This window comes from Rousettus aegyptiacus, unplaced genomic scaffold, assembly GCF_014176215.1.
Source record: "Rousettus aegyptiacus isolate mRouAeg1 unplaced genomic scaffold, mRouAeg1.p scaffold_m13_p_4, whole genome shotgun sequence".
Lineage (NCBI taxonomy): Eukaryota > Metazoa > Chordata > Mammalia > Chiroptera > Pteropodidae > Rousettus > Rousettus aegyptiacus.
This window is the reverse complement of record NW_023416307.1, coordinates 154,795,876-154,817,646: the sequence shown is the minus strand read 5'-3', so window position 1 is coordinate 154,817,646 and position 21,771 is coordinate 154,795,876. Positions and strand designations below refer to the sequence as shown.

The 21,771-nt window shown below is 53.5% G+C and overlaps 2 protein-coding genes and 1 pseudogene across 8 annotated transcripts; 2 read left to right on the top strand and 1 right to left on the bottom strand.

Moving 5' to 3' along the window:
- Positions 1 to 1,860: 1,860 nt before the first annotated feature.
- On the top strand, positions 1,861 to 19,685 carry SHISA5 (shisa family member 5). 6 transcript variants are annotated; one of them, XM_016149846.2, is made up of 7 exons: positions 2,480 to 2,621; positions 3,000 to 3,227; positions 5,965 to 6,121; positions 13,143 to 13,235; positions 18,026 to 18,141; positions 18,273 to 18,485; positions 18,571 to 19,685. In XM_016149846.2, the coding sequence occupies exons 1-7, from the start codon at positions 2,495 to 2,497 to the stop codon at positions 18,648 to 18,650; spliced, it is 1,014 nt and encodes a 337-aa protein (XP_016005332.2). In that variant the 5' UTR covers positions 2,480 to 2,494; the 3' UTR covers positions 18,651 to 19,685. The 6 variants fall into 6 exon arrangements, with proteins under 6 accessions (XP_016005334.2, XP_016005332.2, XP_036075930.1 ...); XM_016149848.2 differs by lacking the exons at positions 2,480 to 2,621; positions 3,000 to 3,227 and adding an exon at positions 1,861 to 1,875; XM_036220037.1 differs by lacking the exon at positions 2,480 to 2,621 and having other exon boundaries at positions 2,928 to 3,227.
- Positions 15,308 to 15,426, top strand: LOC118602052 (annotated as a pseudogene).
- A 230-nt stretch (positions 19,686 to 19,915) lies between the features above and the next one.
- Positions 19,916 to 21,674, bottom strand: TREX1 (three prime repair exonuclease 1). 2 transcript variants are annotated; one of them, XM_016149843.2, is made up of 2 exons: positions 21,419 to 21,674; positions 19,916 to 20,919 (listed from the first exon to the last, which is right to left on the bottom strand). In XM_016149843.2, exons 1-2 carry the CDS (start codon positions 21,645 to 21,647, stop codon positions 19,955 to 19,957), a joined length of 1,194 nt encoding a protein of 397 aa, XP_016005329.1. In that variant the 5' UTR covers positions 21,648 to 21,674; the 3' UTR covers positions 19,916 to 19,954. The 2 variants fall into 2 exon arrangements, with proteins under 2 accessions (XP_016005329.1, XP_016005330.1); XM_016149844.2 differs by lacking the exon at positions 21,419 to 21,674 and adding an exon at positions 21,214 to 21,345.
- Between the last annotated feature and the right edge of the window lie 97 nt (positions 21,675 to 21,771).

The following is a 21,771-nucleotide window of genomic DNA, read 5'->3' as shown; positions in this document are numbered from 1 at the left end:
GCGGTGACTCTAGCTCTGGGGAGCGGCTGCAGATAAATGAAGCCTGGCTCCGTGGCCCGCCACTCACTTCCTGCTGTGTGGCCCAGTTCCTAACGGGCCATGGACCGGGGGTTGGGGACCCCTGGTTTATAGACGTTTCATTTCATAGGGATGACTGATTAAACATTGGCTTCTAGTGATTAAAGTCAATTTCCACCCTTCATCCTCCCAGGTTGGGGTTGGGGCTGAAAGTTCAACCTTCTATTCATTGCTGGGTCTTTCTGTTGACCAGCCCCATCCTGGGCTGGGAGGTGCGTGGAATACATTACCCTACCTGGAGCCATTCATTAGCATACAAATGACAGTGAATTCCAAGTGTTTTAGGAGCTTGGGAGCCAGAAAGCAGGGACAGGGATGAAGAGCACCCAGGAACTTTTTATACACAGCAGCCTCGGTGGTGGTTTTCTTGGCTCGGTCTCCTCAGCGGGCCGGGCTTTCCAGAGCCTGCGCCTTCATCCTGGCTGGATTACTACGGCCTTTAGCTCCAACCGGTCACACGCTGGCACACCCGCATCGGCCTGGTCACCTGCTGCCACTCCTGGTGACAACTTCTTTATCTGTTAGAGGAAATAGACTTTGCATACCCTAATCGGAAATGGAATTCTGCTAAGGAACTTGTGTTGCTCCCCAAGCTACCCAAGGGGCTCGAGGGCGAGACTTAGGGGCCATATAAGTTCACCGCCAGCCCCAATAAAGTTCTGCTTTAGCCCAGTGAGCAGCCACTGCCGCTACCACAGGGCAGGCAGGGGACCTTGCGATTCACACGGCTCTCAGCATAGGACCAGACACTGCCTGCTGCTGCCCCGCTGCAGCCAAAGCAGAGTCTCGGTTGTCCTGCTGCTTGGTCACTAGCCCCCAGCAAACTCCAGGAAGGATGTATCTGATTGGCTGGCCTCAGGCCCTCGGGAAAGTGTCTGGCATTTCTGCCTCCTGAGATGAGGAAAGGGGCCCAGATGCTGGGTGGAGAGGAATGGCAAGGGCCTGCCCGTGTTCTGCGTTAGCACTCACCGCCCCCGGCCCAGCAGATTGGTCCTGGGCGGATGGGCCGGATCCGGGCACCATCCACACCCAGCCAGGCACTGGGCTTTCCGGGCATCACTCACCGGGCGTTGCTCTGGCCCACCTCAAGCGGAACTTCCAGTCTACAGCTTGGCCCCTGCTGTCTGTAAAGGTTGCAGCTGGAAACAGTCATTCTTATCAAGCTGGGTTTTTGAAGAGAGTTCAATAAAGGGGACATTAATAGAGCTGTAGGCAGGTTCACGGGGCCACTTAGGATTAGGCTTGATACAGCATGTGTCGTGATTCGATCAAAACTAAGACCCACGAAGCCAATTGAGATGAATTATGAGCCCTTATTAGCCGGCCGGCGACTGACTGTCCACCACACAGGGTTAGAGAATCAGCCCCGAGCTTCCAGAGGAGGCAGCTTATAAAGCCCAAAACTACATCGAACAAGCAGGCAGGTTTACAGAAGCAGAAGTTGGCCCTTAGCATATCTTTGCACAAGACATCTCCCAGAACCACACCCTGGTTAACATTAACAAGCAGATTACAGAAGCAGAAGTTGGCCCTTTGAAAATTTTCCACCCTTACTTAACACACGTGGGGGGCGGGGAGGTGCCAGCATCAGTGGGAGTCCCTTCCATCCCTAGGCCTGCAGAGGCAAGGCTGGGGAGGGAAGGGTTACTGGAACCTGGTGGGACCACCTCCCAGCCCCCTCCCTCCAATTCCTGTTCCTATAATCTGTCCACCTGAGGGATCTCTCAAACCAGTCGTTCCTCTAGGCCCACAAGATCAAGTCCTAATTTCTCAGCATATGGCCCGAAAGGGACCCAGGTGAGAGGTGTGGCTATGGTAGCTGCGGGCAGGGGTGCGGTGGAGAGTGTGTGACTGCCTGCAGCTTTGCCCAAGGCGCAGGGAACAGCCCCTCCCTCTCCTCCCACCTTCCTACCTCCTTCGGCTGCCTCCTGCTGGCTAAAAGGGAGCCCCAGGACTGGGTGGGGTGGAGGGGAAAGTAGAGGGAAGCCTGGGAGGCTGGGTGGGGGCACAAGAGGACTCGGGGCTCAGGCGGCCCTTTCCAGCCAGTGCTCTGGGGACCGTGGTCCGTGGGATGAAGGCGGCTCATGTCCTCTTTCAACTGAGCTGTGGCGGCAGACGCAGCTGTGCAGGGTGAGCACGGGCTGGGTCAGGGAGGAACCCTCGCCCTGCTTGGGGACACGCGAGCACCACCTGGGTGCTAAGAAAAAAAAAAAAGGCCCCAGATGGCTCCACCTGTGCTGAAGGCCCATGAAAGCGAACCCGTGGCAGCCCACGCCTGCCCTCAGGTGAGACGCATGTGGTGGCACTGAGTGTGCCATTTCGCACTTGCTGCCTGAAGTATAAAGTGCTGAATGTGTCAGGTACAGGGCAGGTGCGGGTCAGAGATCCTGGGGGGGAAAAGCTTGCCATAGACTCAATGTTTGCGTTCTCCCCAGATTCATATGTCGAAACCCTAACTAAGCCCCAGGGTGAAGGTATGTGGGGGGAGCGGTGGCCTGTAGGAGGTGATAAGGAGTGTGGAGCCCTGGAGAATGAGATTAGTGGTAAGACCCCCGCAGAGCGAGCTCCCTCCCTCGGTGTGGGAACGCAGGGAAAAGAGGGCCGCGGCGAACCAGGACGCTCTTATCAGACACGGCGTCTGCCGGCACCTTGATCTTGGAGTTTGCAGTCTGTGGTATGTGAGATATAAATGTGTATGAACTCATAAGTCTGTGATGTTTTGTTAGAGAAGCCCAAAGTGAGACAGGGCCCCAACTGCGAGCCCCCGTGTGCGGCAGGGCCAGTTAACCCGGCAACACCCCAGGCTGCCCGCCGGGCACAGGCTTGGGACAGACAAGGATGTGAGTCAGCCGGCGCTCCCCTGAGCCTCGAGATGGCCTCCGGCGTGCCTGGGGGCTGCCAGTTTCTATCCCTCTGACCAGGACACTCGAGCCAGGCTTGCCCTGGGCCAAGACTGAGCCTGCTCAGCCTGGGGGGCTGGATGACCACAGCGACGGGGTCGTCATCCCAGTGCGCGGGGCGACGTTGTGTCCTCAGAGGCGGGATCCCCGGATTAGACTTCCAGACGGGTACCGACATTCGTGGGGCGCTGACGGCGTGCGGACATCTGCACTGGGCACTGTCGCCGCGCCATCTCACCTGGTTCTCAGGTAGCTCTCGGAGAGGAGAGCGAGAATCCGCAGGGCACGTGGGGAGCCCGAGGCGCGGCGAGCGGCCGTCGGCCCCGCGCCGCACGGGCGCTGGGGTGTTGGGGCCCATTCCCGCGGAGACCCCGTTCCGGCTGCGGGCCGGGGGGGCTGGGCTGGGCGGCCGGAGTCTTGGGGAGCAGGAGGCGACCTCGGAGGTCCCAGCGCCCGCGCCGACGCCCGACGCGGCCCGCCCACGCCTCGCTCTCCTCCCTCCCCCGGGGCGGGGTTCCCGGAACCCGCCGGGGCGGGGCGAAGGCGCGGGTGGCCGAGCGGGTCCCCGGGGCTGCGGCTGGCTGTACGGCGACCGTGGTGCTTCTGTCCGTCTGTCCGGCCGGCCGCCCGCCCAGCCATGGCCGCGCTGGCCCCCGCGCCACGGATGCTGTTGCTGCTGCTGCTGCTGCCGCCGCCTCCGGGTGGTGAGCCTTTGGGGGTGGGGGAGTCCGTCCCCGCCAGGGACGGGGGCAGCCACGTCCACACTGCCCCTGCACAGAGCCCCGGCAGCACCATCCCCAGGGTGCCCCCCCCCACTCCCCAGCCCGAATGACCCGAGGCAGTCAGCCGCGTCCCAGGACTGACCTGGCCTGCACCCCAGCGCCCTTCCCTGCCTGAACTGACGCTGCCGGACCCCAGGCAGCAGCCACCATTGTTCTGTCCTGGTATTGGGGGCACGGGGGGGGGGAGTCCTCCCGCTGATGTTCTAAGGCGTTGGGTCCCCTGAGGCTAGGGTAGCATTCCCTACTTGACTTTTGCCTGGGGTGGTGGCAGTGGGGGCCCCGGCCCCTCCTTCCGAGGCCTCTCAGCCCCTGTTTACTGGCGGGGAGCCCCCCCCTCCAAGGAGACCGCCGAGGCGCCCTCCAGGGTTGGAGGAGACACGACTATTGATTGGTACATTGTAGACAGATGATTCACAGACAGGGCGCCCAGGCTGGGGACCTCGTGGGGCTAGGAATTGAGACAACTCCTCACCCCCCAGCCATGGGAAGCCAAAGGCCCCTGTGAGTAGAGGGCTTCCTCCAGGTGAGGGCTTTATCCCTTGGGAGCTCTGGGGAATCTGGAGGACCCGGGGTGGCAAAGTGAGCAGGCAGAGCCCTGGTTCCTGGTCCAGGGAGATCTGGAGATCCTTGTCCAGAATTTCTGAGGGTCAGAGAACGTTTGTGTCGGGGGCTCTTGTCACAGCCACTGGGATTTGTCTTCAGCCCCAGCTGAGAAGCTCTTAAGGCTGTAAAGACCTTGCTGGAGGTGGCGGTGGGTCATCTGAGTGACCCAGTAGCTCGGGCCATGCGGAGCAGACCTGCTGTCAGGTGAACAGCGGCTGGGTTGCTGGTCCCCCCCCTTCGCCCCACAGCGTTACCCCGAGCAGGGTTCTGCCTGGAGCTGCCGAGAGCGAAGCATCTCCCCACCGCAGTCCTGGTTATCTCTTCTCAAGGTCACTCAGTGGGCCTTGCTCTGTGATGGCGCCAGAGCCCCAGGGTACACCGACAAGGCTGGGTCTCCAGAGCCCCAGGGCTGTGCCAGGGCTGTTTCCGCATGACTTAGCCACACCTCAGGGTTTATCATCAGACCTATCCCCAGTCTGCCATAGTTCTCTGGGACAGGCTGGTTCCATTCTGGGTCTGTCCAGGCAGAATCCTGGCCCATTCCGTCCTGCTGGTGGGCACTAGATCTCTGCTAAGGTAGCTTAAGGATGCCTGGGAACAGATGGCTATAGCATCTTCCTGGAAGTTTGCATCCCTTGTGGTCATCCAAGGCTCTGGGTTACCTTCCACACTTGTCAGCCAGGTCCTCTCAGCACGGCCTTGTGTCCTGAGGCTCTATCCTTAACCCTGGCTTGTGAGGACATCCTTAGATCCCAATTCTCTGGCCAAGAGCCTTGTGTTAAGTTCTGGGACTTGAATTGGTACCATTCCCTTGGAGCCCGGGCCGCCAAAGGCACAAACATTTCCTAGGCAGGCCTGCTGCAGGCCCGGCACAGAGCTAAGTGCTGCACAGACACTTATGTGGTGGGTGTGACTGTGGCTGATGGTGAATTGGTCAGGAGACAGCCTGCTGGGACAGTGTGGTCTGCGAGGGCCGGGCCCTGATACTGTAGTGTCCAGCAGGGGCCGAGACTGCTTGGCCAAGTCGTGGGGAGAGGGAATGAGGATGGGGAATCCCCGGGCGATATAGTCCAGTCGTGTGACTGCTGGGCTTGGGCAGCTTCTGGAGGAAGTGGCCCGGAGTAGGGCCTTAAAGGATGAATAGATTTGAAGGTGGGAGAAAAAGGCAAGAATACGTCAGAGTGTGAATAGGGTTGGAAAGTTGGGGTGACCCTCAAGGCCCTTTGCAGTGTGGACGCTGCTTCGTGGACTGTGGCCTTGATCCTGCAGTCGTGTGAACCAGGGACTGTCTGAGAGCAGTACAGCTGGGGCCCAGTCAGACTCACACTTAGAAGGTTCACTGTCCATCAGAAAGCAAGCGGCCTAGTGGGGAAAGAGGAAGCCCAGTTAGGTGCATCTGCTGTGGTCCGTGGGAGAAGGCAGGGATGGCCGGGTAGTACCAGAGGTGGCCGGCCAGTGACTAGGATGGCTCGGAGATGGCCCAGCACACTTGTGCCTGCTGGCTATGCTGGGAAAGGGGCTGTGTTGGCTGGGACATGGCTGAGGCCTGGCGTGAGACTTCACCATGTGGCCATAGGCGGACAAATGTTTCTCTGCTCCAGCCCAGAGTGAATTGTGTTCGGCTGCCAGTGGAAACAACCTCTTCCCCAAGTCCTGTCCGGATTTCTGCTGTGGCACCTGTTACAGCCAGTACTGCTGCTCTGACGTGCTCAAGAAATTCGTGTGGAGCCGGGATCTGTGTCCTGATATTGAGGACAGGTGGGTGCACACAGCGGTCACAGGGTAGGTGGCTGGAGCCGGCCCCAGTCGGAGTGTGCATGGAAGAGAAATAGCCCTGCCCCTCTGGCCTCTCAGCCATCTCAAGACAGTGAGCTGGGGATGGGCGGGGGGGGGGGGAGGGGGTCTCTGTTTCGGACCGCACACCCCAGACTGTGTTTCTTAGTCCCTCGCTCCTCTCTTCTCTACTCCAGGTCACCTAGGCTTGGGCTGAGCAGGTTTGTCAGGGGTTTGTGGCTTCAGCTGGTCCTGTGGCCCACCCCTGGGTACGTACTTGTGCCAACACGTCCTGAGGTTGGGCACCTTGGCGTGAGTGCACCCCACAGTGTGTGCATGCACCCGGAGGAGTTGCGTGCGATTTGCGCAGATACCATCCTGTGGGCCCTGGAGGGCCCGGTGCATGAGTGTGTGCCCCGCAGTGCGTCCTACCTGCGTCCTGGCATGACCCACGGATTTACACTGCACCTGGGGTGTAGACTGTCTCGCGGACGACAACCAAGGTTCCAGCCCCCGCATATGTCTCTGTTTGCCACATTCTTTGTTTCTTTCGTGTTTGGCCACAGGTCTAGAGGATTGAGGGGGTCGTCCTCCTCAGCTCACGGCAGGCGATCGTCGTTGTCTGGATAAGAGCAGTTCCCCTGCATCTTACATACTTATTTAAATCTCCTCTGACTGTTCCGTTTGCCCTTCTCACCTCATAGGCAGGCCGTCTGCCACATCCTTTCGATTGTTTCTGTTCTTGCGAATTCTATGTTGTTTTGTGGGTACATTGGACCCCCTTCCTTTTTGCACTCAGTACAGTGTTTGCAAGACCCACCAGTGTTGTCGTATATGTACGTCTGGCCTGTGTCCACCACTGCTGTGTCGTTCTCTGTGCTGTGAGTCTAAAACTGTTGCCATCACAGATAACTGCAGTGGGCATCCTTGTAGGACTTCTCCTACCTTCCCCAGAGGCGTGTGAGAATGTCACCCTTTTACGCTCAACTTTTCAGCATCCATATCCATATATATGTGTATGTATAGACACACACATTTGACCGTTAGGCATGATGTCAGCTGTAGCTTCTTCATAGGTGTCTCTTATCAGGTTGAAGAAGTTCTCTTCTCTGCTAGTTTGCTTGGAGTTGTAATTGTGAAGGGATATTGAATTTCGTCAAATATTTTTTCTGCATCTGTAGTGATGATTATATGATTTTTCTATTTTTATTCTGTTAATGTGGTAAACTACACTTATCTCATTCTTAAAGAATATATTATCTGAGCAGAACTTAAGTTGATGGTTGTTTTCTCTTAGCATATTGTTTTCTGGCTTCCATTATTACTATGAGGACATCAGCTTAATAATCAGTTGTCCCTCATTTAAAAGAAATTTTTTTTTTTTTTTTTAGTTCTGACAACTTTTTAAGATTTTTTTCTTTAGTATTCTTCAGTTATCCTATGATATATCGAGATATGGATTACTTTTTGTTTACGGTGCTATGGATTTATTTAGCGTCTTAAACTGTGGTTTAGTGTCTCTCATTAGTTCTAGAAATTTCTTTGCCTCTACTTCTTTTAACGTTGCCTCCCCTCCTTTTTCTCCTTTCCCTTTGGAACTCCAATTAGACGTAAGCTACGTTTTCTACTCCAGTGTCTACGTATCCTTGTCTCTCATATTTTCATCTCTGTACTGCGTTCTGTATAATGTCTTCTAATCTCTCAGATCACTCATTCTTTCTTCATCTGTGTCTGATCTGCTGTTGAACTCATCCATTGAGGTTACTTTTCATATCGTTATATTGGAAAATATACTTCACATGCAGAAAAGTCCACAAAATATTCAGTGATTTATCACGAAACACACATCTGGGTAACCACCACACAGGTTAAGACATACAACATTGCCAACAACTCGGAGGCCTCCTCGAGTTCACTCCTAATCACTGTTGCTTCTCCTGTCCCACAAAGGTAACTGTTGTTCTTTTAGATAACTTTGCTTTCCTTTAGAATTTTAATACCCACACATGCATCCCTAAATTCTATAGTTTAATTTTTTTCTGGTATGGGGAGTGAAAACACTTTCCTACATTGATAGATATCATACCTGCATCAAAGTACACAAATCTGAAGTATACAGCTCAGTGAATTATCACAAAGTGAACACATCCATGTAACTGCCACCTATCCAGGTCAAGAAACAGAACATCGCGGTACCCCAGAAGCCCCCTCACGTTCCTTCCCAGGCATCATCCCTTCTGTGACCCCCAAAGATAACCATTAACCTGACATACCTGTTCTATGTATAAATAAAATCACACCTATTTGCCTTTTGTTTTGTATTTGGTTTCTTTTTCTCGACATGTGAGTTTCATCCATATTATTGTGTCTGTTCATTTCCCTTGGTGTATGGTATTGAGATTTATACCACGGTTTATCCATTCTAATGTTGATGGACATCTGAATTGTATCCATTTTTTGGCTATTACAAATAATGCTGCTGTGAGCATTCTTGTGGATATCTTTCGGGATACATGTGTATGCCCTTAGGTATATGGCTAGTAGTAGATGTAAGTAGGGACCAAATTTTACTTTTTAATATGGATGTCCAATTGACCTAACACCATTTATTGGGAAAACTACCCTTTTTTCCTATCGCTCTGCCATTCCATCTTTGTTATAAATTAAGTGTCCACATATGTGCGTAAGAGTCTTTAGGCTCTCTATTATTACTTTGGTCTTTTTGTCTCTTCTTGAGTTAAAACGAACTCATAATTACTGTAACTTTATAATAAGGTTTGATATTCTTCAGTATTTTCTCAGTTATTTTGGGCTTTTTGTATTTCCATGTACATTTTAGAATCAGCTTGTCCATAAAATCAGCTTAAATTTCATTGACTTTATAGACTATTTTTGTGGAATCGATATTTTACTAGATTGACTTTTCCAATTCATTAACACAGCATATCTGCCCATGTATTTGGGTTTTCTTTCATTTTCTCTTAATATGTGCTATAGTTTTCCATGTCAAAGTCTTGTGTATCTTTCATTGTTTTTTTTCCTAGGTATTTGATTTTTTTGACGGTATCGTAAATAGCATAGTTTAAATTTTTGTTATCTAATTATTGACATAGAGAAATATAATTTTTATAAATTGACCTTGTATCCTGAGACCTTACTAAATTTACTTATTAATTTGAGTGATTTTTAATTAAAATTTCTTTAAATTAAAATTTTCTTCAGAAATAGTCATGTCATCTACCAATAATGGCAATTTTATTTCTTCCATTTTAATTCTTATAGTTTGTATTAATTTTTCTTACTTTATTCCGCTGGCTAGGATCTCCAGTACCATGTTGATTGAAAGTGGTGGTAGACAGCATTCTTTTCTCGTTTCTGGTCTCAGAGGGAAGGCTTCATCATTTCACCATTAAAAACAATGCTTGCTATTTTTTTTTTAAGACAATTTTTATTAGACAAAGGAAGGTTTCTATTATTCTGAGAGTGATACTAAGAATCTTTCTCCCTCTTTATCGAATCTTTGGTGCCTTTTAAAAGAAATCTATTTCTTCTGGGTAAACATCTAGGAGTGTTTGGAATTGCTGAGTCACTGAGTTCAGGTGTTCAGCTTTGGCAGGTACTTCCAAACAGATTTCTAACATGTTTGTACTACTTACCCTTCTACCAGTTGCATGTGAGATTCGTTTGCTCTATATCCCCTTCCAATCTTGGTACTGTAAACCTTTTTTTAAATGGAGGTATAATTGCGTACAGTAAAGTGCCTGGATCTTAATGTTTCAGTTTGAGGTAGAATTGCATACAATAAAATGCAGAGATCTTAATGTTTTCAGTTTGAAACACCAAATGTATACTTCTCATATATAACACCTCAGTCAAGATATAGATCATTCCTATTTCCTAGAAAGTTTTAATTTTAGTAATTTTGATGGCTGCATAGTAATATCTTATTGCTTTATTTTCTTGTTAAGATTTCAGTCTTTTGAAACTTATTGAGGCTTATTCTATAACCCATTATTATATACTGTACCTTGGTGACTGTTTCCTATGTACTTGAAAAGAAAGTATGTTCTGCAGTTGTCAAATATAGTGTTTTGTAAGTGTCAATTAAGTTGGTAGATAATAGTGTTTAGTTCTTTTCAATCCTTAGTGGGTTTTGTCTGCTTGTTTTATTGATTACTGACAGACTATAGATATATTTATTCTTTTAGTTCTGTTGATATTTGCTTTATGAATTTTGATGCTTTGTTATTAAGCGCATATATATATAGGATTGCTTTGCCTTTCTGATGAATTGCTTGTTTTATCATATGTAATCTCTCTCTTTATCTCCTATAAACTCCAAAGATAGTATTTTAATTGTTTTTGACAGTGAATATTTATTTACATTTATCCATATATTTACTTTCTCTGCTTCTTAATGCTTTCTACTTCTTTAAACTTCATCTGAGATCATGTTTCTTCTATCTTTGATGTAGATTGGTGGTGTCCAATTTTCTTGGTTTTTGTTTGTCTGAAAATGTCTTTATTTCAGCTTCCTTCTTAAAGGATATTTTTCCTGGTTCTCAATTTCTGGGCTGGCAGTTATCAACTTCTTTTAATACTTGAAAGCTTTCATTCCATTGTCTTCTGATGTCTATTGTATCTGTTGGGAAAGCAGTTGACAGTTTTATTATTGCAGCTTTGCAAGTAAATTTTTTTTCCCTGACGACTTTTAAGATTTTTCTTTGTTTTTGGTTTTCAACAGTTTTACCATGATGTGGCTAGATGTGGTTTTCTTTGAATTCGTACTACTTGGAGGTTCACACTATTTCTGGAATCACTAGCTCGTTGTTTTTCATCAGTTTTAGAAAATGTGGAGCCATTAAATCTTTAAGGATCGCTTCCGCCTTATTCTCTCACTCCTCTCCTCTTAGGATTAATGACTCATACATAAGGCCATTTGCAAACCTTATTCCATATTTCACCTACTGTCTTCTGTATTTACATTTACCATCTTTTCGTGTCTCTGGGCTTCGGTTTACATGTATTTATTTTGACCCATCCTCCAGTTCATAAATTATATCCTTAGCTGTGTCTAATTATTAATTTGTTGTATTACTTTTTAGTTCTGGATTTTCATTTGTTTCTTCCTTTATGCTTCAGGTTCTCCTGAATTGCTCAATCTTTTCTCCAATTTCCAAGAACAGTGTGTGGTGTTGCTGTTGTCACATCAGTGCCTGATAACTTCTGTATTTGAAGCCCCTGTGGATATTTCTGTTGTCAGTGGTTTCTTTCGTTTTCCATTCGTGTCGTCTAGTGTCCTGGTATTCCTGAAAATTTTTGAATTTGTGCCCAACATTGTATTTGCAAAATACGTCGTAGAAATTTGGAGCTCAGGATTTCCTCCAGGAAGGACTTATGTTGCTTTTGCCAGGAACTCTAAGTTCATGTTGCCTAATTGCACAGACGGAGATGATTAGAAGCGGAACTGTCTACTCAGTTTCCCCCTTCCCGTCGGGATGCATCTTTTCAGGTCCCAGCCCTAGTGGAGTGAGTCATCAGGGCCTCCCCACTTGGTGGGCTCTGGGTCTCATCTCTAGCACCTGAAGCTTTCAGAATTTCTGCTTAGCCTCCCAGCTGCCCCTTGTAATTGGCTAATGCCCCCAGGAGAAAAAGGGCCTCAAATGCCAGGCTTGCCTCCACGGATCTTTCTTCCCAGCCTCCCCACCCCCTGGAGTACTCTTCACTGCATCAGGGCTTGCCAAAGCCTGCACACGGCTTTGCGGGATGTCCTTCACATTTATCAGGGTATAGTTCCTAATGCTTGTAAATTTTATCTTGTTTTACATTTAATTTTGGAAATTTTCAAATGAATACAAAAGCAGAGAGAATAACGTAACTCCAAATATCCATCATCTGCTTCCATGGTTACCAACACTCTAACACTGCTATTCCGCGTACCTCCCGCCGCATTTTTTTTCTAGAATATTTAAAAACAAATCTCAGGCATCATAAATATTTTTCCTTAAATGTTAGTTTTTGTCAGTACAAATGAGTCCTTTAAAAAGAAATATAACAACTATATCGACACATTTGGCATAATTAGCAGTAACTTATTAATGGCTTTTAATACTCGTCTGTCTTCAGTTGATTCCGCTGGTCTCAAAAGTGTCTTCCTGGGTGGTTTGTTCAAGTCAGAATCTAAACAAGATTATTATTTAAAAAATCTCTTTTCTGTCTTATAGTTATTTCCTCTTTTTTATTTCCCCTTTTTTTTCCCCCTTTTTGTATCATTTCTCCTTTTCTCAATTAATCTTGCCAGAAGTCTACCAGTGTGGATATTATTAATCTTCTCTTATTTTTTTTTGTGGCTGTCATTCTCTTTTATTAATTCCTTTTTTATATTTTGGGTTTGTGCTATTACTTTTTCCCCGTCTTCTTGAGTTCGATACCCTCTCACTATTGAAGACATAACTTTCCCTCCGAAGACCTACTTTAGCTGTGTTTCACGCATTTCGACCTGTAGTAGTTTCACTACTATCCAGGTTTACATGTTTCTTAATTTGCTTTATGATTTCCTATGTAGCCCACAGGGATTTTTGTTGCTGTTTGTGTGCCATGTCAGTTTCCCAAAGTATGGGTTAATTGTAGCCATCCTTTTCCAGTTTTTTAAACTCGCGGCATGGTAGTCTTCTGCTACGGATTTCTCACTTCATCCCATTGTGGTCGGGGAAGATACTTGGTTTGACAGCTGTCTTTTCAACTCTATTTAGACTTGTTTTGTGGCCTCACAAGTGGTCTGTCCTGGAGAGTGTCCCGTGTGCACTCGAGAGGACCATGTGGCATTGCAGCCTGAGACCCTGACGTGTGCGCTCTCCATCCGCAGGAGGCCGCTGGGGCCACCTCCACGGCCCACAGCTGGGCTGGCTCTGGTGCGTGTTCTGCGTGTGCAGTGATGTAGTGTTGGTTTGTTCCTGCTGTGCTGGGCGGGGCTTAGTGTGTTAATCATGAGGTTTCCTCTTTGCAGTTTGGCCAGCACCAGAGAGCATCTGGAGCATCTGGAGCAGCTGTCCTCGTCACTGAAGTTCTCCTCCGACATGGACAACGACCCCACGCCACGGTAAGTCAGACCTGCAGGCTCGATGCATCTTCTTAGTGGAGGTGACAAGGGGGCTCAGGTGGTCTAGGATGACAGATCTGGGGCCTGGGATGGCTCATTGGGGTGGGGTGCTAGGGAAGTTGTCACTTTGTCTGACCGCCGGGGCCCTTGGTCCTTATGTTGGAAATTTGTGTCCTCCTTATCATTGTGTTGGGGTGCTGGGGATGGTGCTGACTGTGGTTGGGGGGGTCGACATTTGAAAGGCCGAGGGTGGGGGTTCACGTTGACCTAAGTGAGTGCACCGGTGGGCACAGGCGAATGATGGGTGTAGGTGAGCAGAGGGACTGACAGTAACGGGGCGATGGTGAGGTCGTGGTGCCAGGGCTGATGGGGGTACAGTGCTGAGTGTGTGGTGGCGGCACAGGGTGACGGCGGAGAGGCCGGCGGTGGTGAGGGCATGGGGCCGCGGGTGGCGGTAGGGTGGCAGGGAAGCAGATGTGGCGAGATGGTGGTGACGGGGTCAGGGCAGCCAGGGCACGCGACGGGGGTGCCGGCGGCGGGTGCGAGGTGAGGGGCCGACGTGGCGTTGGTGGCAGCGATACGGGTGACGGCGATGTCGGGTGTGTGGCGACGGGGTGATAATGGTGAGCAAAGATGCTGAGGCAATGGCGATGCGTGGTACCCATGCCACGGTTCGTGGGTCACGGTTACTGTGCCAGGGCCCTCCTGTCCGGGGCCGGGAACAGCCTGCTTCCCCAACTTTAGTCTCCTCGGCCAGGTTCCCGCCCTGTCTTGTTGCCATGGGAGGCAGCCATGGCTTCTCAGTCCCGTGCGTTGGAGGCCAGACGGAGACTGGGCTTGGCGGGGCCAGGTGAGCCTGGAGACCAGGCGTTAGGGAGCTGCCTGCTGGGAGGGAGGCTGAAGGAGTGGCAAGGGGTAGGGGGTACCCCGGTCTCTGCTCCTGTGACAGGGCTGGAGGTCCAGCCCCGCATGGGGATGCAGGACCCAGAGCGGGTTTGGGGCGAGGGGCTGGGTTTGGGTGGGACGAGCGCGTGGAGGACTCCCTCTGAGGGTCCGCGGTTGAGGACGAGCGGAGCGGCCGGGAGCTGCGAGGGTGGGCTCAGAGAGGGGAGGAGACGGGAAGGCGGCCTGGTCTGTCCTGAGAAATGTGGATTTCACACCATGGGGCCCGTTCGGCGGGGCGGATCGAAGAGCCAGGTGGAAGAGTGTGTGGTGAGTGTGTGGCGACGGGCAGGGGTTCATGGTGACGGTGGAGAGGCTGACGGCGATGGCCGATGGGGGCATGGACGGCAATAGGGTGACAGGCAGTGTATGAGGTGAGTGTAGATAGCTCCGTGGAGACCTGGCTGTGGACGGATGAGGAGTCAGGCAGGAGCTAGAGGAGGATCGGGGTAAGGAAGGCTTCTTTCGCAAGAGACCTGAGCTGGGAAAGTAGAGAGAGGGGACAGTGCAGAGGGGCACAGGGGGAGGAGCGGCTTCCTGGGACTGTGGCAATAGGGAGGTGACCCGGAGCAGCTCAGAGCACCTACCTCTTCCTCCCCAAGGCATGCTCCCGGACCAGGTCTGGTCAGCCCGACCGCACACGAGCCGTGCTCACCACAGAGCCCCGTGGGGGTGCCCTGCAGCCCGGCTCTGTCCCCCACGCCTCCTACCCAGGCGGTCTTGCCCACTCACCGGGAGGTGCAGATGACTGGGGTGATGCTCCACTCCTACCTGTCCCCAACCCCGCCATACCCGTCCCTCCTCCTCTGAGCCGAGTCCCAGGGCTTCCACAGCACCTGCCCTATAAAGGTTCAGTGTTTGAGGAGCAGTGCTGGGGAAGTACAGGGACAGGGTCGTCAATGACACTTCCATGAATGCCTCGTCAGCATCATGGTGAGGGCTGGCCCAGCTCCAGAGACCGCCCTTCCACAGCCTTCTGAACTTGGCCTTTAGACTCCTCGATCTGGGAGGGAGCCCAGCCTTGGGAAGCCCCATTCTTCTCAGAGGGATGGTTCCATTACTTCCTCACTCTGTTGTGACCACGGGCCCTAGCCACATTTTGCAACCGCTGCTCAAATATTGCACTTCCTGTCTATGGCCATGCCACCCTAAACAACCCCTATCCTGTCTGATCTCAGAAGCTAAGCAGGGTCAGACCTGGTTAGTACTTGGATGGGAGACCACCTAGGAAGACTAGGTGCTATAGGCATAAAAAATAAAAAATAAGGGATTGTAAGATGACAAGGTCCTTGCAATCTGTGAGGTCAACTAAAAAAAAAATATATTGCGCTTCTTGAGAGCATCATACTTGGTAGTCCTACTAGGTGTTACCATGGTGACTTTATTCATTCCTCAGAGACTTACTAAGTACCTACTGTGTGCCAGGTGCTGGAGATGATGGTGATGGCCCAAAACAGGTGCAGTCTGTGCTTCCATGAATCCACAGGCTGGAGGCTAGATGCTTGTTAGTCCAACGCTCACACAAAGCAGTGAGTGTTTATAAACTGAGATGGACAGGAATTTGATTCTGTAAGAGCATACGTCAAGGAACCCGACCTCACCTGCGAGGTCAGGGAAGGGGTCCCTGAGGGCTGAAGGGTGAACAGAAATTAATGATGTAGGAGAGGGAGGAAGAGAAGGGCAAAACAGGCAGGAGGAACTGCTTGTGCAAAGGTCCTGAGCATGGGGCTTTCAAAAGCTGAGAGGAAGGTGACTCGGCAAGCAGAGCAGGGAGGTGGACGTCCTAGATCACAAAAGGAGTTTTACATTATTTAATAGACGCTTAATTAAAGATTAAAATTTGCCTTATGGGACAAATCCTAGATTTTTTCCCCTTTTATTGTCAACTCTAATAAATATATAGGGAATTATAGACATACACACACACATACACACAAAGGAAATTGGGTGATCCCAAGAGCTACAGGAGCCATAGGAGGTGCTTGAGCAGGGAGTGACATGATCAGCCCTGGTCCAGGAGGCCCAGGGCCCGTCAAGGAGGGCTGTGGATCATGCTGAGCAGGGGCTGGGAGGAAGCATGGTTCAAGCACGCGGAGGCTGGGCGTCTCTCTCACCCAGTGGTGGCGCTGTTACGGAAGTGGGGTGGGGGGCCACTGTGGGAAGAGGGCCTGGGCACCAAGCTTCCTCCCTGCTCCTGGCCCCTCCCAGCTGGTCACGCAGTTGGGGCTGCACGCACTGTGTCTTTAAAAGGTCTGGCGTCTCTCCTTCCTGCCACCGACGTCAGGAGAGGGGAGGGCAGAGGAAATTTACTTTCCTTTTCTCCGAAAGGGGAGGAGATTGAAACAGTGGTTCATGATGGAAAGAGGGAAGTCAGGGGATGCAGGACCCTGAGTGAAGGTGGAGGCTAACATGGGGTGAGCTTGGGTGCAATGCTGTGTGTGTGTGTGTGTGTGTGTGCACGTGCGTGTGTGTGCACGTGCGTGTGTAAGACAGAGACAGAGACAGACCGAGCAACAGTGAGAAGGAGAGATTGAAGATGATGGCTCTGCAGTCACATGCTCCTCACTGCTTGTCTGGAATGTGTGTTTCTGCTTTTCCTGTGCGGCAGCACGCCTGGGAGGAACTTGCGGCCAGGGCAGCTGAGGATTCCTCCTCTGGGCAGGAAGGCACCTACTAACTCTGACAGTCCTGTCTTGGTGCCCTGTTCTGGACCACACAGCAGCCAATGGCTCCTGTTTTACCAGTGTGGTTGGGTAGTTTTGAGTCCAGCATGGGAAGGGTCTGCCCGTCTGTCCCTAGGCTGTGGCACAGGGCCCTGCTGAGGTGGTGCTGCCTGCCTGGGCTGTGAGGTGGAAGCCCTTCCCAGGGCAGGATGGGGTCCACAGCCCGGCCCTGGGCCTCAGGGCAGGCAGAGGCTCTGGAGCTCACCGGGCTCCTTCGATGTTTTCGTGTGCTTGGTGCACTTGCCAAGCATTTGCATTTTATTAGAATGGAGCTCGGCCTCTGGGAACAGGGGAGCAGAGCAGAGGCTCTGTCTGTCCTCGAAAGTCAGTTTGGGTGAACTTCCGGCCCAGGGGCTGCTTTCTCAAAGAGCAGGCCCTCCACTGCCGGCATCCTTGCTGAGGGGCCGGGCAGGGAGGCCTCCTCTTCCAGACGCTAGGGCCACCTCCAGCCCATCCGTCTTCTCCGTCTGGCTCTGAGTTTTAGCCACCTGTGAGGCCCCGGGGTGCATGTGAACACCTGGTGCAGGGCTCACATCCAGCAGATCGAGGTCACGTCAGGACAGTCCTGCCCAAGGCTGTGAGCTGGCCAGCGCAGGGGCTGTGTTCGCGGCATTCCTCTCCTCGCTGTTCTGGTCACCCCGGTCTCTGCCTTTCTGGAACCTCGTCTTCGTCCCCTGCGCTGCCCGAGTTATTTAGCTCCAGCATCTGCCTCCTGCAGTGCTCTGTGGACTCCCAGAGGCCGCAAGTCGGTCTGTCTCACCCATTGCTGAGTGTTCGGCTCAAACCACAGCACCTGGCTTGTGGCATGTGCTTGATGACCATCTGCTGATCGGTCGGTGGGGTGACCAGATGTGTGTTTGGTGGGGGAAGCACAGAACTTCCTCCTCTGTTCCTGAGGGTGGGGCAGGGGGGGCAGACCCCTGCTGGGGCGCTTCACGTACGGACTCAAAACCCCGTTTCCGCATGAGGAACACGAGGCTGAAATAGGTTCCAGCCGCAAAGCCGGAAGTTGTTCCCTCTGGCAAGAGGGGCACCCCCCTGGGGCTGGATGGGATGTGGGCTACTGGTGGGGGGGTGGGGGGGTGGCACGAGGCCCCGGGTCACGACCCGCTCGCCCTTCCGCAGGTTCGGAGCAACCGCGGCCATTGGCCTGACCATCTTCGTGCTCTTCGTTGTCACCATCATCATCTGCTTCACCTGCTCCTGTTGCTGTTTGTACAAGATGTGTCGCCGACCGCGCCGTAAGCATGCCCGCCCCGGCCCCCCCACCGAGGCCCCGGGGTGGCGAGGGGAGCTGGCCGGGGCCCTGGTTGGACTATGCCGGAGGGAAGGGTGGCAGGCCCGAGGGCCCTGACGGGGATTCTCTTCACAGCCATCGTGACCGCCACCACATCCACCACCGTGGTGCACGCCCCTTACCCTCAGCCTCCAAGTGTGCCCCCCAGCTACCCTGGGCCATCGTACCAGGGCTACCACCCCGTACCGCCCCGGCCAGGGATGGCAGCAGCACCCTACCCGCCGCAGTACCCGCCGCCCTACCCGGCCCAGCCCACGGGCCCCCCAGCCTACCACGAGACTTTGGCTGGTGAGTACCGCTGCTGACGCGGACCCTGCCTGGCCCTGACGCGTCCGCTGTGCCCACAGCCAAGCGGTGTCCTCTCTATTTTCAGGAAATGCAGCCATGCCCTACCCCGCCAGCCAGCCTCCTTACAACCCGGCCTACATGGACCCCCCAAAGGTCGCCCACTGAGCACGCCCCTGCCACTGGATGTGTGTGCGTGCGAATGGGTCAGGCACGGCCCTCTTCTCTCCATGCAAGATGTGTATGTGTCGTCTGTACACAAGGCTTCTTATGATGCTGACAAGGTGGGGGGGGCAACCCTTGCCGGAGTTGCTGGGACTATACTTCGTTCTCTTCCTCACTTGAAATTATACTTCCTTAAAATCTCAAGTAAAATTCAAAGCATGGGGTGGGAGTTCTTACCCAGACCACCCCGGGGAGGCCAGGTGGGGCTCGTCACACTAGGAGAGCACAGCTTTCTGTGGACAAGAGGCACAGGTGTCCTGGATTTGGCAGAATGGCTAGCCACGGCTCGAGGCCGTAGCCTGTCCTCAGGATGTGTGCTTCCCCTTGAAGAACCAGAGCTGTGAAGCGGGCAGGTAGGGGAGGCTTGGGACCCGGCTAAGTTGGGTTTCGATCCCATGGCTCCCTGTGCCAGAATGCCTGAGGCGGAGCCCTACCCGCCCTGACAGCTGCCCAGCTGTCTGGGACCACCTGGTAGCCACAGCCACCTAAGGTTCTGGCTTCCCTGGCTAGCCCTGGCCCCTACCACAGGGTGGCATCTGTCCACCTGCACACTCAGGTGTCCACCCTGCAGTGTTTTGTTTTACTTTGAGCCAAACATTGGGCCTGTTTTCTGTTTTGAAATGTATGTGCTAGTTGCTTGTGGGGCTGAGCTCCCTGGGTCCTGGAGGGAAACTGGCTCACAGAGGAACCCTCTGACAGCTGACAGCCCCCACATGCCCCACGCCAGCCTCACAGAGTGTCCAGCTCCTGTACCCCAGTCCAGTTTGTCCTGGCAGTGGGGACACTTGGGCCGACGGGCCATTTGGACCAATGGCGAAGGGGGTGCTGGGTGGCTGCTGGCCTAGACACGGATACCTCGGTGTTCCCCGTCTGTTACTGTCTCACTGGATCTGTCTCAGCTTTGTACCTGTCGATATGTTCCTGAAAGTCTGGGGCCTGTACCCCTGTTTATAATAAATGCGGGCATTTGGAGCTGCACCCCCTTTCCTCGGAGCTTTGGCTGCAGGCACTGGGCAGTAGGCCAGGTACCGTTTCCATCCAACACTCGGGTTTCCATGTTTTCCCTTGTGTTGGGCTCAGCCATCTGACCATCCCGCTGGGGGGTGAGGGACAGAGACTGCACCCCACTCCCCAGGTCCCTGAGTGCGGACGGGCTGAGGCGCAAGAGGTTCTAAGGCTGCCAAGGAAGGTAGAGGCAAGGGACCACGCGGTGCTGTAGGGTCTTTATTAGTCAGACCTTCTTTGGCCTATTGCTCAGGTGTGGACAGCGACAACCCATACAGTGTGGCTACCGCCACGGTCAGCAAGGCCAGCAGCCCCAGTGGGGCCAGCAGTCCCTCGGGGAGTGAGGCTTCAGGGCCCTTTGCTGGAGGGAGTACCTTGGGCCTCTTGCTTCGTCCAAGGTCGAGACTGGTGTCCCTGGCTCTGGCCGGGAGTGCAGTGGCTGTAGCAGCAGATGGCCCTGAGTTGGTTCCAGTAGAGGCTGTGACCCCGTACATCGGCTTGACGGTGCTGAAGGGCCTGGCGTGCGTGTCCACCCAGTGCAGCAGGGCCTGCGGCCTCCACTGACAGATGCTGAGCAAGGCCAGGACGTCCCCCTCCGCCGTGTGCGAGTCCGGCGGTGCCTGCCCGTACAGGCGCGTGTAGATGCTGCCCAGGCTGTAGCTCCTCCTCTGGCCCTCCTTCGGAGGGCTGCCGGCCCGCTCCAGGGCCTTCAGGGCAGCGATGCTGTCCACGCAGAAGGTGCCGTCCAGAGCGCTGGCAAGGCCCAGCGCGGCCAGCTCTGCCTGCAGCAGGGGGAAGTCGTAGCGGTCGCCGTTGTGCGCCACGAGGCACCAGGGCTGCGGCTGGCGCTGCAGGAAGGCGCGGAGCAGGCCAGCCAGGCCGGCGTCGAAGCTCTGACGCGCGTGCGCTGCCAGCGCCTCTGTGCTCAGGCCCGTGATCTCGCTGGCCGCGGGGCTACACGCCTTCCCCGGAGCCACGCACAGGGAGAGCTTGTCCACCACGCGGGGGGGCGGGGGCGCCGTGGGCGGAGGCCCCTGTGGGCTGGGAGAGCTCTCCAGGGCACATCTGTGGACGGCCAGCAGGCACAGCTCCGTGATCTTCGGCTGGGAGAAGGGCAGTCCAGTGGCCTCCAAGTCCAAGAAGATGAGGGTCTGCATGGGACCCGGAGGCAGGGCTTGCGAGCCCATGCTGGGTCCTGCCGCCGAGCCTGGGGATGAGTGCCAGGTGGGGAGCGAGAATGTGAGTGCCCGAGTGGTGAGGTTGGAGGTGGGGAGCACACCTCTGGGCCCCCCTTCCCAGGCAGCCTGCCCTGTCGGCGAGCTCCAAGACCCATTTTCAGGACAGAAACCCAAGAGGGTGGGGTGGCTTCCTTAAGGTCATTAGCATACTCAACTGTCGGGCGAAGGTTTGGCTCCTCCCCTATTACCTGCCTAGTCTGGGGCGCCGGGCGGAACCCATGGCCTTCCTACCCAGCCCCAGCCCCTTGCGGATTCTCACTTACCAAGTAGCTAGTGGAAGGCAGCAGTGACTCCAAGCGCACTCGGGCTGGGTCTTGCTGCTGGTTGCAGTGGCGGGAAATGAAACTTATCCTGAGCCCGCCCACCAGGCTGGTGCGAGCAAGGCCCGCCCAATCCCTCAGCTCCTCCCCCTTACCCCTCCCACTCCCCCACACCCACCCCCGTGATCCTGAAAGGCCGCAGACGTACAGCTGTGGGCCGGCACAATACACCACAGTCCTGACACCAGTGAGACAGCCAGCTGGGAAGTCAAGGGCAGTGGGCCCCAGGCATCAGGGAAAGGCCAGCTCAAGGACTCGAGCCTGCCGGGAGCCCCTGCCAGGGCCGATCTGTGCTCCCACTGTAGCCACACTTCCCCAGGCCTCCCTGGTTTAGGCCTGGCTGCTGTCTTCCTTGCTGTACAATGGTTTCTTCCCATGGCCTCTGCCCAAAGCGATGACTCAGGACAATTCCACAGGCAGGGCAGGGCTCCTTCCTCCAGGCAGATTCGTTACCATGGGGACAAGTCTCAACTCCAGCCAGGGACCGGAAGAAGGATCCCA

Bases quoted from the DNA above. Each gene is read 5' to 3' on its own strand.
- SHISA5 (XM_016149846.2), top strand. From the start codon at position 2,495: ATGTTTGCGTTCTCCCCAGATTCATATGTCGAAACCCTAACTAAGCCC. The intron at 13,236-18,025 runs GTAAGTCAGACC...GCCCTTCCGCAG, and splicing joins GACAACGACCCCACGCCACG to GTTCGGAGCAACCGCGGCCA. The intron at 18,486-18,570 runs GTGAGTACCGCT...CTCTATTTTCAG, and splicing joins CTACCACGAGACTTTGGCTG to GAAATGCAGCCATGCCCTAC.
- TREX1 (XM_016149843.2), bottom strand. From the start codon at position 21,647: ATGGGAAGAAACCATTGTACAGCAAGGAAGACAGCAGCCAGGCCTAAA. The intron at 20,920-21,418 runs GTACGTCTGCGG...ACTCATCCCCAG, and splicing joins TATTGTGCCGGCCCACAGCT to GCTCGGCGGCAGGACCCAGC.